The sequence below is a fragment of the Hemicordylus capensis genome, chromosome 2, assembly GCF_027244095.1.
Source record: "Hemicordylus capensis ecotype Gifberg chromosome 2, rHemCap1.1.pri, whole genome shotgun sequence".
Taxonomy (NCBI): domain Eukaryota; kingdom Metazoa; phylum Chordata; class Lepidosauria; order Squamata; family Cordylidae; genus Hemicordylus; species Hemicordylus capensis.
In genome coordinates, this window is record NC_069658.1 from 268,285,845 (window position 1) to 268,300,772 (window position 14,928).

The window sequence follows — 14,928 nt, forward strand, 5'->3', positions numbered from 1 at the left end:
ACAGCCCAGCCAGCCACAGCAAGGCGGAAAGGAAAGCGCAATGGCACTGGAGAAGTATAAAGGGCGGGGGAGCAAAGACTTTGGAAAAACTGAGGAGCCACACAGGAACAAAACTCTGCTTCTTTACTACTGCAGATATTCAGGTGCCAGTGGCCAGGCCCACTATCCCAGCATTGGGGGCTACTGAGAAACCTGTGTTTTTGCACCCCTGGTAGAGTGTGGCAAGTCTAGGAGGAGCTGTGGAATGGGGAAGGGGCCAGAGAGCAAGATGCATTCAGGAAGGAGCTTGTTCAGTATCCCCACCCAAGTGGTGAAGCCATGTGAAGCTCCCTGGTGTCTGCGGAGATGTGGTGTGTCACTGTCTCCAACCCTGTGGAGTGCACCATATGATTTCTTCTTTCTTTCCCTCTACTCCGACAGCATGCACTGATTTCTTCCGGTTCCTTTCTTCAACCTGATCTTCCCACTGAGCGCACATTAATGGTTCCATGTTAGCTGGAGGGAGGCATTGTGGATTGTACAGGGCTCTGTCTGGAGACCTGTGCTGCTCAACAATTTTATAAATAATTTGGAAGAGGGATGCTTATCAGATTTGCAGACAACATAAAGATGGGGAGTGGGTTATAGCTGATGTCTTAGAAGAAAGAGACACCCAGTGCTACCTTGGGCTATATTAACAGATGCACTGTATCCAGATCACAAAAAGTAATAGTTCCACTCTATTCAGCACTGGTCAGCCTTCACTTGCAATACTTTGTCCAGTGCTGAGCAACACATTTTAAAGAGAATGTTGATAAACTGGAACAGCTTCAGAGGAGGGCAACAGAGATAGTGAATAGTCTGGAAACCAGTTGGGTATGTTCAGCCTGAAGAAGAGAAGATGGCAAGAGCTGTTTGACAGTGGAACAATCTGTCTTGTGCAGTGATAGCTCTCCTTCTTTAGTGGTTTTCTTACAAAAGCTGGACAGCCTTCTGTCATGGATGCTGCATCAGTTTCCTTCACTGAGCAGGTGGCTGGAAGAGAAGACCTCCAAGGTCCCTTCCAACTCTAAAATTCTATGATTCTATTGAGGTATAAATATTAAATTGGCTTTGTATGCATGCCAAAGGGACACATCTCTTCACTTATAAAAGGGCAACTGTTTCATCTATAGTGAAAGCATTGTTCATCATGAGAAATAAAGAAGTAACCACAAGAAATACCCCTAAAATACACTGATTTTTAAAATGTAATTGCATCTTAAATAGACTATGATCCTGTAAAACTTACTGAGAACCTCAATTACCCAAATCCCTTTGTACACTTCCCACTTAAATCTAAAACCTCTTCCTAATTCTTGATACTGAATAAGATGCTTCACACATTTCACTAAAATTGGGTTGCCTTACAATCTCCTGCTGATCCATGCAAAGTATAAGCACTTTCCAAATACCAACTTACCTGGTTTTCTGCATGAGGCTTTGTTTACAGGACTTACTTCAGTGTAAGTCCTGTAAGTGTACAGATTTTGGTACACTTTCAGGAGAAAATTCAGTAAACAGGATTTAATAATATTTCTAGATCACAGACTTGAGGAATCAATAGTATTTCCATTCTCTATTTCTTGTACACCAATGCCTCTCCAAGAACAACAGTTCAGTTTTCTATTTTAACAATGTGGATCATGCATTTTCAGGCTATATATTACCTCTTTACTGTTATCCATCTCCTCCAGTTTTTATATCACGATGTAAGCTGACCTCATAACTGTGTCATCCTTTATATTTACAACCCAGTTACACCTTTCTGGCAGTTCACAAGGGCCACTGAATTTATGGAGGCAGTAGTAAGTCAGGTATTTTACAGATTGTCTCTACATCTCAGAAATAAAAATAAGGACTATAAACTGGGGTGCAACACACGGTTTGTATTTTTATTGGCATCCTCACCCCACCCCCATTTAAAAAAGATAAATATAACATGCACACCTCCAACCCAGTTACAATGGAGTATTTTGCAAGGTAATGGATTTATTCTGTTGGCATCAATGGGAACAAAAAAGCTTCTATGCAAGTGCTCCAACTTACCTGGGTTGTGGACTGTACTCTAAACTGCCAGAATAAATAAAACAGTATGCAAACCAACACAGTACAGTAGATAAAGGGACGGGAAGATATCGGATTAGATTCCTTTTAAAAAGGCAGTCACTGGTAGTCTTGAGAAAGGCATGACTGATATCCAGACTAATGCTGCACTGGTGCTATGGGGGAGGGTCAATTTTAGCTGAACTCCTGTCCCTCTGAAGCCCACTGTGCCTCCCAAAAATATGTCTCTGAGGGTTGTGCCACAGTGGGCTTCAGAGGAAAGGGGAGGTAATCAAAAATCACACCTCCCCCACAGCACCAGCATAGCATGAATCTGGATGTCAGCCACTGTCTTTGCCTCATGCTTCATCTGGAAAATGGAGAATAAATGCCAGCTATCTCATGGCAACAGGAATGAGAAGGAGAAGGTCCCAACAACTAGCCAGAGGACAAACAAGTGCTAGTGCTCCCTCCCTTTCTCTCCCTGCAGCCCTTCTATGATAACTGTCTGCTGCCATGTGGAAAAGGATGCAGACCTTGTTTCCCCTTGTCAGCCTGAACCATTTCAGCCATTTTGTGGAATGGAGCTATCTTATAAAACAACTCCATTTCCTCAGAGATGGAACAGCATGTAACAGAGGCTGTGGAGAGCTGAACTGGAACAATATGATAATGGGACAATGTTCCCATAACAGGATGACTCCAATATCTAATAGAGATGGATTTTCTCATCATATTGGAGGTAACTGACTTCCTTAACACCCCCACAATGTTCTTGTAACATGCTAACCAGAATCTATCAAACATTAAGAAGCTTATTATGATAACTTTCTTCTGAAAATGATGGGTTAATTGCAGTTGCAGGAGACATGTCTCAAGTAGCTGTGACCCTTCCCCATTTCCCACTAAAGAGCATAGATACAATTCCTTGAAGACGCCAGGAGAGTTCAAGAGAACGCCTCTAGAAGGTCTCTATGTCAAGCTAGCAAGGAAGACTTCTGTAAGTCTCACCAACTGCAGCACTTATGCACCATTATAAACTATCACCCTGCCCAGTCTCATACAGAGCATTTAATAAATGGTCAAACTAAGAACGATGATGGACATCCTGAATAAATTTACCTGAGAAGGTTCCATTGAATGTAAAAGGACAAGTCAAGCATACCTAACTTATCCTTTTAATTTCAATGGAACCTCTTTGAGTAAATTTAGTCCAGATATTAGCCAATATATTTTTTTAAAATCATAATCTATTGCTACTATCTAGTGTCTTGGAGAAACATATGTGCAGACAGTATTTAAAACCCTAAAGGTCAGTTGATTTGAGAAATGTTGGACCAAGGGATGGATTTAATTCCAGGCCTTATCAGCAAGATATTATCTAAAATTGATTTTAAAGTAAATATTAGGGAGTAAGTGATCTTGCCCAAAAGATAAAGGTAACAGAATGTGTATAGGAGAGCCACCAGAAGCTGAGTGTTATATTAAAATCCTACTATAAATCCTGGCAGTGGCAGCGGATGGGGGGGGGGGGTTAACCATTTCATAATCATCCCTATGCAAAGCTCAATCATGGCTCATATCAGTAGATCCAAACTATTAATAGGAACACATATATTTATTTGTGGTCTTATATCTACCACTCCTCACAACCCCTGCCACAAGCCTCTTATGTAAATTACATATAAACACAAAATGGAGCAAAAAAATACCTGTCTATCTATGTAATGACTGAATACAACAATTCAGCTCTGTGGCCAGAGTGATTCTATAACTCCAGAGACAACAGGAAGAAGATAAAGGACATTTTCACAAAAGAGACATAAAGTGGTTTCATTTCCCACATTTTCAATGCAAATTTAACATCTATACTGAATGAAAATAGAATCAACATTGTTTTGAGTTATCTCTTGTCCACTCTCTGTCCCACATTTAATAACATGCACATAAACAGATTTAAAGGTCTTGTTATATATTTTGAAAGTGTCTAAATGAATCTGCAATTATGCTTCACTTAGTGGCTGGTTATGCTGCATCTGCTGTTCTATTGTAGCTACTAGTTTACTCAACAGAGTGCTTAGTTATGAACCTAGTCATATGTATTTGTGTCTCTTGAGTAGCTTGTTTGTTTACCAGAAAATCAGCTTTAGTATCAGATGTGAACATGCTCTTGTCTTAGAGATGGATCCTGCCTGTCGCTTCATTCTGCAGCTCTCAAGCTAAACTCTAACTTTTCCTAGTCTGACCCACTCCAGTGTTTTTCTGCTGTAACAGGCAGTTTTTCATGGCAATCTGTTATTTTGTCTCTTTATTCTTTTCCCTCAGGACATCCCTCTATCCACAGTAGAGGCAGCCATATGAGTTGAAGTACCTTTCTCAACTTTACTAAAGCAGATCAGGCATACTAGAATATAGAAGAACCATCCTAGCTGAAGGAGAACCAGCATGGCTTCTGCAAGGGCAAGTCTTGCCTCACTGAGTATTTGGAGTTCTTTGAGAGTGTCAACAGGCATGTGGATAAAGGTGATCCCGTTGACATAGTATACTTGGACTTCCAAAAAGCTTTTGACAAAGTTCTCCACCAAAGGCTCTTGAGAAAACGTAGCAGTTATGGGATAAGGGGACAGGTTCATGTGTGGATCGGTAACTGGTTGAAGGCCAGGAAAAAGAGGGTAGGTATAAACAGACAATTCTCTAAATGGAGGGAAGTAAGAAGTGGGGTCCCCCAGGGCTCTGTATTGGGATGAGTGCTCTTTAACTTATTCATAAATGATCTAGAAGTTGGGGTAATCAGTGAAGTGGTCAGATTTGCAGATGACACTACATTATTTAGGGTAGTGAAATCCACAAGAGATTGTGAGGAGCTCCAAAAGGATCTCTCCAAACTGGGAGAGTGGGCGACAAAATGGTGAATGTGGTTCAATATAAGCAAGTGTAAAGTGATGCATGTTGGGGCAACCCCCCACCCCCACCCCGCCAAATTCACATATATGCTGATGGGATCTGAGCTGTCAGTGACTGACCAGGAGAGAGATCTTGGGGTTGTGGTGGACAGCTCATTGAAAGTGTTGACTCAGTGTGCGGCAGCTGTGAAAAAGGCCAATTCCATGCTAGGAATAATTAGGAATGGGATTAAAAATTAAAAAATGCAAATATTATAATGCCCTTATACAAATCCATGGTGTGAACACATTTGGAATACTGCATAAAGTTCTGGTCACCGTATCTTAAGAAGGACATTGTAGAACTGGAAAAGGTGCAGAAGAGGGCAACCAAGATGATCAGGGGCCTAAATCACCTTCCTTATTAAGCAAGGCTACAGCATCTGGGGCTTTTTAGTTTGGAAATGAGTCGATTATGGGGAGACATGATAGAGGTGTATAAAATTATGCATGGAGTAGAGAAAGTGGACAGAGAGAAATTTCTCTCTCTCTCTCTCTCTCTCTCTCTCTCTCTCTCTCTCTCACACACACACACACACACACACACACACACACACACACACACACACAAAACACTAGAACCAGGGGTCATCCCAGGCCGGGAAATTTAGGGCCATCAAGAGGAAGTAATTTTTCACACAGCACATAATTACGGAATTACTGGATGGGGTTATGGACACTAGCTTGGATGGCTTTAAAAGGGGCTTAGACAGATTTGTGAAGGACAAGTCTATCAGTGGCTACTAGTTGGTGGCCATGGGCCACCTCCAGCCTCAGAGGCAAGTTGCCTCTGAATAACATTTGTAGGGGAGCAACAGCAAGAGAGAGGGCACACCCTCACCTCTTGCTGTGGGCTTCTCAGAGGCATCTGATGGGCCACTGTGTGAAACGGGATGCTAGACTAGATATGATATGAAATATGCACCCACCAACCCTTTTGATTGGAACTTCATGAATTTACCTTTAGAATGGGGAAGCTTTCCCCCCACACGTAACCAAAACCTAAGTCCTCAAGGTTCAGCCCATTGCATATTGTTGTGCTCTAAATAAATATACTGGCTTATATTCCCCACAGTCTCCGACATTGGAGGAAGCCCTGTAGAGGTTGGAAACTGTTGGAAAAGAGGTTGGAAACTGGCGGTGCCTCTTCTCCTTCCACAGCACAGCACAGGCAGGGGTGGTGTTTTTTTGCTGCTCTTTTGCTCCTCCTATTCACTTGCAGGAATGTGTCCCCGAAGGCTAAATGACTTTATGGGACACATTCCTGCAAGTCAGGACTCCTTTAGAAGGAAGGAAAGAGTGGCAAAACCCATCACTTCTCCCCTCCTGCTGCACTGGGCTGTGGGAGAAGGAAGATGCTCTGCTAGTTTCCAGCCTCTTTGCATCCCTGCATGGTTCCTTCCATTGTCAAAGCACTGGGGGGGATGCCAGCCACTGTTGTTCTTCCTTTTGACATATTTGCAGATTGCCATCAAGTCTTCAGTGTTTCCAGGCCGGTGGTTTTCATATTGTGTTCTAGGGAACCCTAGGGTTCTCTGGAAACTTATTCAGAGCAGTGTGGTATAGTGGTTAGAGAGTTGTACTAGGACCAGGGAGACCCAAGTTCAAATCCCTGTCCAGCTATGAACTCACTGGGTGAATCTGGGCCAGTCACTTCTCTCTTAGCTTAATCTACTTCACAGGGCTGTTGTGAGGATAAACATAACCATGTACATCACTCTGACTTCCTTGGAGAAAGAACGGGATATAAATTGTTTTTATTGTTTAACAGATTTTAAGGTTTTAAATGTGATTTTTATGGAGTTTTATTGTATTTTAACTTTTGCAAACCGCCTTGGCATGTCATATGAAAGGTGGTATAAAAAACTGAACAAACAAACAAACAAACGTTAAATATATATTTTTTAAAAGATCAGTAATGGAGGACAAACTTCTCTGAATGTCAGATTATTCTCCATCACCAATCTTCCATAGTGCCACTCTCTGCAAGAGAGCCTTGTTCTATAGTGCTCTCTTAGATCATACAGAGTAATGATGTGGCTCAAGATGCATAGTAAAAGCTCTGCATAAACTGAGTGAACAGCTCCAGAATCTTTTACAATGAGCAGTGGTCTCTGTGGCAGAATTCAGTATGGAATATCTCCCCTGAAGGCAGAAAGTTTTGAAAAGCACTGCCTTAGGCTAAACATAGCTAGTTCCCCCATGTCTTTGTGACATGACTTGCACTACAGGCTTTTAAATCATTCTTATAATTCTCCTGCAATTCCTTTCCAATATTTCAGAAATGTTCTTAACACTGTAGCTCCTAGGACAGAATGCAGTTCTCCAAATACGTTCCAGACAATGTTAAGCTGCACACTTGCACTCCCCCCGCCCCCGCTCAAACACATGCACACGCACACGCAACACACACACACACACACACTTTGGAGTTCAAGATCCCAAGTGTGTGGGTGAACATCTCATTCTGAGACACAACAGCTGGAAAGAAAAAGATTTAAGAGTCTACCAAGAAAAAGTCACATTGATTGGTTCTTTAGAACATTCTGAGCACATCCTGTTGCTTGGGCTGTAAACAGCAGCTTACCGTGGGTTGGAATGGGAAAGAGGGTTCATTTCTTTCTGATAGTGACACCCTTGATTGACAGGCTGTGGAAGACACAAGAAGCAGGAGTAAGGATAGTTTTTTTTGCCACTATTCTTTCAATAAGTCTAAATATAAAGTACTGTTTGTATCTACTATAAAGTTTATCAGTCTGTGTGGTGCTTGATAGAATTACTCAAGCCAATCGGCGATTCCTTCCCCCAAGGAACTTGCAATCTTCATTTCAACATGGGGGCAGAGCAGAGAGAGACACAAGGAATGAAGATGCAAGAGTAACGCGGGAAGTATCTGTTGGCAGCAGGGGTGCACAACTTCAGCCCTCCAGCTGACTACTGCTCCCATCATCCCCAGTCACAGGGGCCAGTAGTTAAGGATGATGGGAGATGTAGTCCAACAAGAGCTGGAGGAATGAAGTTGTGCAGTCCAGGTTTAGAGTGACCATAACTTCACATGAGTGCTCTCACAAAGTTAGGAAAGAAGTACAATATTTTGTAGGGATGATAGCTATATAATGTCATACTGGTCTGATGGATGGGGAAAAGGTCCATGTATATTCATGTTTAGGAAGATCCATAACTTGTGTTGTCATCCACACCTCTCTCTCTCTCTCTCTCTCTCTCTCTCTCTCTCTCTCTCACACACACACACACACACACACACACACACACACACACACACACACACACACAATGTTTTCAGCACTGGACTGAAAGCATAAACAAATTCAATATGTAATTGATTTTGATTTTAATATTTAAATGCTTATTTTAAATATTCATAATTTCAGGAAAAAGACTTTGTGACTGATTTAGAAACTAGGCAATTTTTACATTGTAGGAAGATTTAAAAGTCACTTTAAAGAAATTATTACAGCTGACAGCTAAACAGAGTAATATGCATTTCTCAAAGCTATTATATTCCTTTTGGACTGACAGTTTGGAGCAGCTGCTAAACAATTTATACTTCAGCAATTTCTCCTGACAGCCTAGTTATTACATTTCAGTTCTTTGTAAACTATCATTGGCTAGAAAGTATAGTTTTTAGTATATCACTTTTATAGTTGCATGAGAGCATCTGTTCATGTATTTGCCTTGCATCTTAGTTATAGGAATTCTGTATCTTTGCAGATCAAAGGAGAATTTCCACTCAATGCTGTTATAGGTACAAATAGCTGGACATTTGAAAATCAGATTGAAGATCCTAAACTTAATATAGTACTAAAGCTGAAGTCCAAGGGAACATATTAAAAGAAAAACACTAATTCCGTACACAACCTGAGAATGCAGCATTCAAGAATGTTCACAATGAAAATCAGAGCAAAGATATGATAGACAAAAAACAGCCTTCTGGTGGTGCTGTTGCCATAGATTAGACCAAGGAACAAGGAGGTTATGTAAAATTAGCCAATATTTAGAACAAAAAGCCTTGCTTTCTGGTGAGGAACTGTCTAGAATCTATACGGAAAAAAATTAGCAGAGGTTTGATGAGCAAGAAAGATTGGGAGGGGTGGAATATGATAAATTTGAAAGAGAAAAGATTCTATCATCTCACCCAAGAAAAGAATGCATACCGAACAATTTTCTTCTGGGATCATCAAGGCAAGGGAAACTTTAAGTTGGCTTCATTTGAAAACACAAGTATTATAACAGCAACACACTGCAGTATACAAAAATATGAATGATATTGGGAGGCAGCAATTCAGCTTAACTTGCATAAAGATATAATTCTTATGAAAGGCCTAATTTTAATCAGTCCTGGAGCTATGGGTGGTAAAACTCTTCTGAAACTCAGGGCCAAAGTGAGAATTGGCCTTGACTTAACAACACATTCAAGCCCATAGAACTGAATGGAAGAACTTGCATTTGGGAGGAGCCGCTGAGCTCCCCCTGGCTGGGGCTCCCACCACTACCACTGCTGCCAGCTGTCTCCTTCGGCTGCTCGCCTGGCTCTGCCCATCCCTCTTCCATCGGCTGCTTGCCCAGCCAACAGGAGGAGGATGGGTGGAGCCGGGCAAGGGGCCAAAGTCGGAGGCTGATGGCAGGAGTAGGTGGCAGTGGCAGCAGCAGCCCCAGCCCCAGCCTGGGGGGAGGAATGAGTGGGGTGTGTGCGCTTGCATGTGTGTTCACTATGTGAACATGGGCCCACTCTCCCCTCGCTATGCCCCTGTATGTGACTGACCAATGAGAAGGTGAGAAAAGACTTCTCACCTTTTGAACTTGCCAGAAATCATTTTCTGAACTTTTAGAGGTAGGGTTGCTATGTTTGGTTCCAGGCTTTCTGAGTTCTTAAAGAACTCAAATAAATGCTATCCCTATCAGTGATGTGTTGTTTTTCAGTTCACATATAAGCTCTAGATCATCATCTCTTTTCACCTCTATTTGATTCAGCTCTTCAGACTCTCTTCTGGAAAAAATAGGTTCAGGCACGGGTGTCTGCCCCATGTCTTCTGCAATGAAACCAGACATGGTCATCTACTTTCTCCCTTGTGAAATGTGAAATTGTTCCTAAAATTGGCCTTCATAACCAGAGGCTATGGACGCCATACACTGAACAGTAGACAATGTAATGCTTATTTTAAAAATGGGAGGGGGGGTACCAAATAATTATAGGTTGCTTAGCTTAACGTCTGTTCTGAGTGAATTGGTGGCATTATTAAAGATAGAATGATCAAGCTTATAGAAGAAAAAGTGTTGCTGAAGAGTCAATAAGGTTTCTGCAAGGGTAAGTCCTACCTCACTAATACTATCAAATTCTTTGAGAATATATGCAGCTGCCTTATACTGAATTGGATGATGATCTATTTTGCTCTCCAGGGATTTCAGACAGGGGTCTTTCCCAGTCATACCTGGAGATGTCAATAATGGAACCTGCAGTCTTCGGCATGCAAAGCAGGTGCTCTACCACTATGCTGCAGGCCCACTGCCGAATGTCAACAAGCATGTAGAAAGGCTTCCTGAATCAACTTAGCAATCATGTGATAAGGAGACAGGTCCTCTGGGAACTGATTAAAGAAAAGGAAACAGAGAGAAGGACTAATTGACAATTTTCACAGTGGAGGAAAATAATGAGTATGGTTGTCAAAGCATCTGTATTGGGACCGGGACTTTTAAAGTTGTTCATAAATGATCTGGAACTAGAGGTGAGTAGTAAAATGGCCAAGTTTGCAGATTAAGCCAAATTATTCAGGGTGGCGAAAACCTGAATAGATTGCCAAGAGCTCCAAAACGATCTCTTCAAACAGGGCAAATGGTCAACAAAATAGCAAATGTGGTCCAGTAAGAGTGTAAAGTGATGTACATTGGGCAAAAATTCTAACTTCACATATACACTGAAGGGGTCTTGATTGACAGTAGTTAACCAGGAAAGAGATCTTGAAGTCATGGTGAATAGCTCACCAAGAAAATAAAAACAGTATTGTAAAGTTCAACATGAAAATAAAACTGTGAACCTAGTAAATCTATGATGAAGCCACACATAGAATACAACATACAGTCCTGGTCCCCTAGCAGGACAAGATAATAATAGGTTAGGGGATGGTGGTGATCATCATCTCTACTTTCTCAGATGATGATTACCTGCCCGCCCCATGCTAATTATAAATAGCTACACAAATGCTTTATATTAAGTATTATTAAAACAAAACAAATTAAATAGCTACTCTTTTTAAACTGATGGAGAAGAGAAATCATTTACATGGAAAATTAAGAACATAGGAAGTTGCCTTCTACTGAGTCAGACCATAGGTCCATCTAGCTCAGTATTGTCTGCACAGACTGGCAGTGGCTTCTCCAAGATTGCAGGCAGGAGTCTCTCTCAGCCCTGTCTTGGAACCTTCTGCATGTAAACATGGAGGTGCTCTTCCCGGAGCGGCCCCATTCCCTGAGGGGAATATCTTACAGTGCTCACACATGTAGTCTCCCATTCAAATGCAAACTACGGCAGACTCTGTTTAGCCAAAGGGACAATTCAAGAGCAGATCTCATTGCTTGTCTGCAAGAGCAAGGAATACTGAAGAGATGGTCCAGAGTTTTTAAAAAAGAAATAATGTGGCTCAGAAAGCTGGATTAAGTTCTGGGAGACCCAAGTTCAAATGTCATCTCTACCATGGACCCATTTTGTGGTGTTTCTTGATCATTTGGAAATTTGGACCAAGAGAGACTAAGCTTAAGAAAAAGTGACACCAATATATGTGGCAATCTGATTAAAGAAGTCAGGACACAGTGGGAGGCTGCTCCTAAAGCAGACAGAGGCTTCCCCAATCCTGGAGCACGCATGGGGAAGAAAAATTTTTGCTGATTGGGGATTGGGGAAGCTCCTCCTTTGATGTTGATATCTTTTCCATGGAGAGGTTTCTGTGGCTGAAGTCACTTGGAACAGAAGTAGTAGGAAGGAACAGCCCTCTCCCCTTGGATGCTCATATTTTTCAGTGAGGGGGGATTTCACCGGGAGTTCATTGCCTTAAGGTGGGTAATCCCTTTGGGAATTGCAACAGGGGAAAGGACCACTTCACTTTAGCTTCCTTCTGTCAAAACCATGAATGTGCTAATAATGAGAGGGCAGCCCCCCCCCCCCCGCTTTTACCCTATTGCTGCTTTGTTGCTGTTCTAAAAATGTTGCTTCAAATATTTTGATTATCAGACTGTTTTACTCTTCAGTGGTTTTAACTATCTTAGTTGCTTTGAGTACCGGTTGCAAAAATACAAAAATGGGATATAAATTTCATATAAAATAAACCCTCTTCAGGCCACTTCTAATGCCTCCCTAGCCCACACTCCTACTGGATTGGTTTATTCTATCAGAGTTATCTGGGATGCTTCACTCCAAGCTTTTATCCTGAATCCACCTGTCTACACAGAATAGAAATGCCAGGGCAATTCAATTATACCCCTTTGCTTGCTGTCTTGGGGGTCATTCATAGCTTTGAGAAGGAACTTTGCATCCTACTCACCTCACATACCAGAGATAACAACCTTCTATGTTTTTACTCTTATATGTGAGGTGAGTGGGAGGGAAAACCCAGAAACTCTGATTTTCCTGAGAGCTTTTCTCTCTGTTTCAGATTCAGCCCTCAAACGCATAGAAGAAATCATAGGCTGAAATGAATTACAAGAACAAGCCTAGAGCCACTTATTCACTGATGAAATGGAAGGGCCAAGACCCATCACTGTCCAGAGACCTTTGGGGTGTGTGTGTGTGTGTGTTGGTCAATATTGTAAAAATTAGCAGATACTGGCATTTATCCTGACTACTCTAGGAAAGACAACATAGAATCAAGCAAACCTTTTAGTCTTGGAAGAAGTGCTTTTCATTAGACAAAAAGCTCAAGTGTTTTGGGAAGGACAGCTGAAGGAAGCCTGTCTTTCAGCTGCACTTCTTCTGCAGCAGCTTTGTGAACAAGCAAAGAACCTCAGTTGCCAATGATGTCGACCTGACATGGAATAAAATGCCATGCTCTCTTGCTAAACTAAAACAAAAACAGTTCAAAAGGCCAGTTTGAAACTGCAGGACATAAAAGCAGCCAGCACCCCTCCTCCTGAATGATTACTTGGGTTTTATTTGTTAGAATGAATGTTTTAAAAGAAATCTGGTTTCATGTTAGAAACTCTGGAAAAATCCTGTCCTAATGAAAAAGGATTTCCTTATAGGCCCACATTTCCATAGCGAGAAGAAGCCACAAAACACTCATGAATAACTGCAGCTACATCTAATTACACTTTTAAAGGATCAATTCATTACATTTTAACACTTTAAAAAGATACACATTAGTCTAAAATGTACAGAAACTGATCAAAGTTGTGGGATCAAAGAGCTCACTTTCCATTCAAACCTGAATTTGCTAAATGCTAGAATATATTTTATTCCTTTTTGTTGTTGCAAATCATGTAAAACTAAACTTGACATGTGTAAATATCGCATAGCAGTCTTGCTGCTGATCAAAACGTAATGCATTTGATAGTTACTTCACTAATAAGACTGATCTACCTTACAGGGCGGGTGGATTACTCTGATAATGTCTGTGAAGTGCTTTGAGAACAGAGAGGGGTAATGCTAAACAAAATACTGCTTAACAGTAACATTAGAACTCATTTGTCCAAACCTGCTGGCTTATTAGACTGAGCAACACCATACAGCTGTATGGGATAATCTGCATAAACTGAGCAGAGAATGCTCACCTGCTTGTGCTTTATCAAGTGAAAACACAAAGTGGGTCTGAGAGTCAATCATGGAGGGAGAGCTTGAACTGAAGCCTCCTATTTTGCCTCCCAATTTCTCTAAGTTAGGGTGCGTTCAGATATCCCACCAAATCATGATTTATTTTAAAGGTTTATTTAACAAACCTGGGTTGGTGCCACAAATAACAACCAAATCTTGGTTTGTTTCACCATATTGTGGTTTGTTCTGGTTCCATCCCTTCTCCTTAACTCTCAGTATCTAGACTTGCCTCTATGTGACAGTCCTGTGAGAGTGGAGCCACTGAAATTAACCAAAATAAAACCGTGACAGCAGATTGTTTAAGTTAAACCAACCAATCAGTTTCAAGTCTTGGGTTCAGATTAGTTTGACTGCCCAAAATCATAGTTTGTTGACTGGTGTGGGTCCAGACATACAAACTAACCACAAATAAACAGATTAAATAAACACTAGTCATAAACTGCAATAAAGAACCGAACTGAACTGATGAAATAAACTATGGCTGCACCTACAAAGGTCTTTCAGATGATCGTCTGGGGGTACTTTGAGGGAGGGAAGAGCCCTACCCCATTCCCATCAGATAAGCAGAGTCTCCATTTGGCTCTGTTAACAAACCCCACACTTGGGCTCCATTATTGCCTCAGGCTTCTGGGCCCTCCAAAGCTCGAGTGAGGTATCCCAGAATGCACTGCACTCCCAGTAGAGAGGCAGCCCTCACTACACCAGCAACTCTCCTCTGAGGCTCTGACTGGCCCCTCTAGCTGCAGAGTTCTCTGACAAACATGGCCATCGGCTGCTGGGGACTGCTTAAAATGTGGATTTCAACAAACGATCGGCTGACCAAAGTAGAGCAGCAGCTGCTATTTTCTTCCTACCTCAGTAAAAAGCAAGATTAAAAAGTCAGGCTATCCAGGTTTGAACAGGCTGTGTTAGACAGGAGTGCCGTGTGTTCTCACAAGCAGCAATAGCTGGCTTTACTGCCTCCTACACTCTAATTCTTGGTCATGAGAATGGGCTTAATGTTTGAATCCACCTTTTTTCTTTCACTTGTTGACTCGAGCACCATGTCTAAAATTTTTATCTTAGTTATTTTAGTTTACTGTTCACTCCATGATGCAAAGACAA

The 14,928-nt window shown here is 41.6% G+C and overlaps 1 protein-coding gene across 15 annotated transcripts in view; it reads right to left on the minus strand.

The window, feature by feature from the left end:
* CFAP20DC (CFAP20 domain containing) overlaps positions 1–14,928 on the minus strand; it is a 268,470-nt gene that overhangs the window by 53,501 nt on the left and 200,041 nt on the right. For 14 of the 15 annotated variants that reach the window (XM_053297353.1, XM_053297357.1, XM_053297344.1 and 11 more), the window contains one exon: positions 7,594–7,655. The exons of the other annotated variant lie outside the window; for it this stretch is intronic. In XM_053297353.1, coding sequence (XP_053153328.1) covers positions 7,594–7,655 — 62 coding nt within the window. The remainder of the gene's footprint in view (positions 1–7,593; positions 7,656–14,928) is intronic. 15 annotated transcript variants of the gene reach the window in all.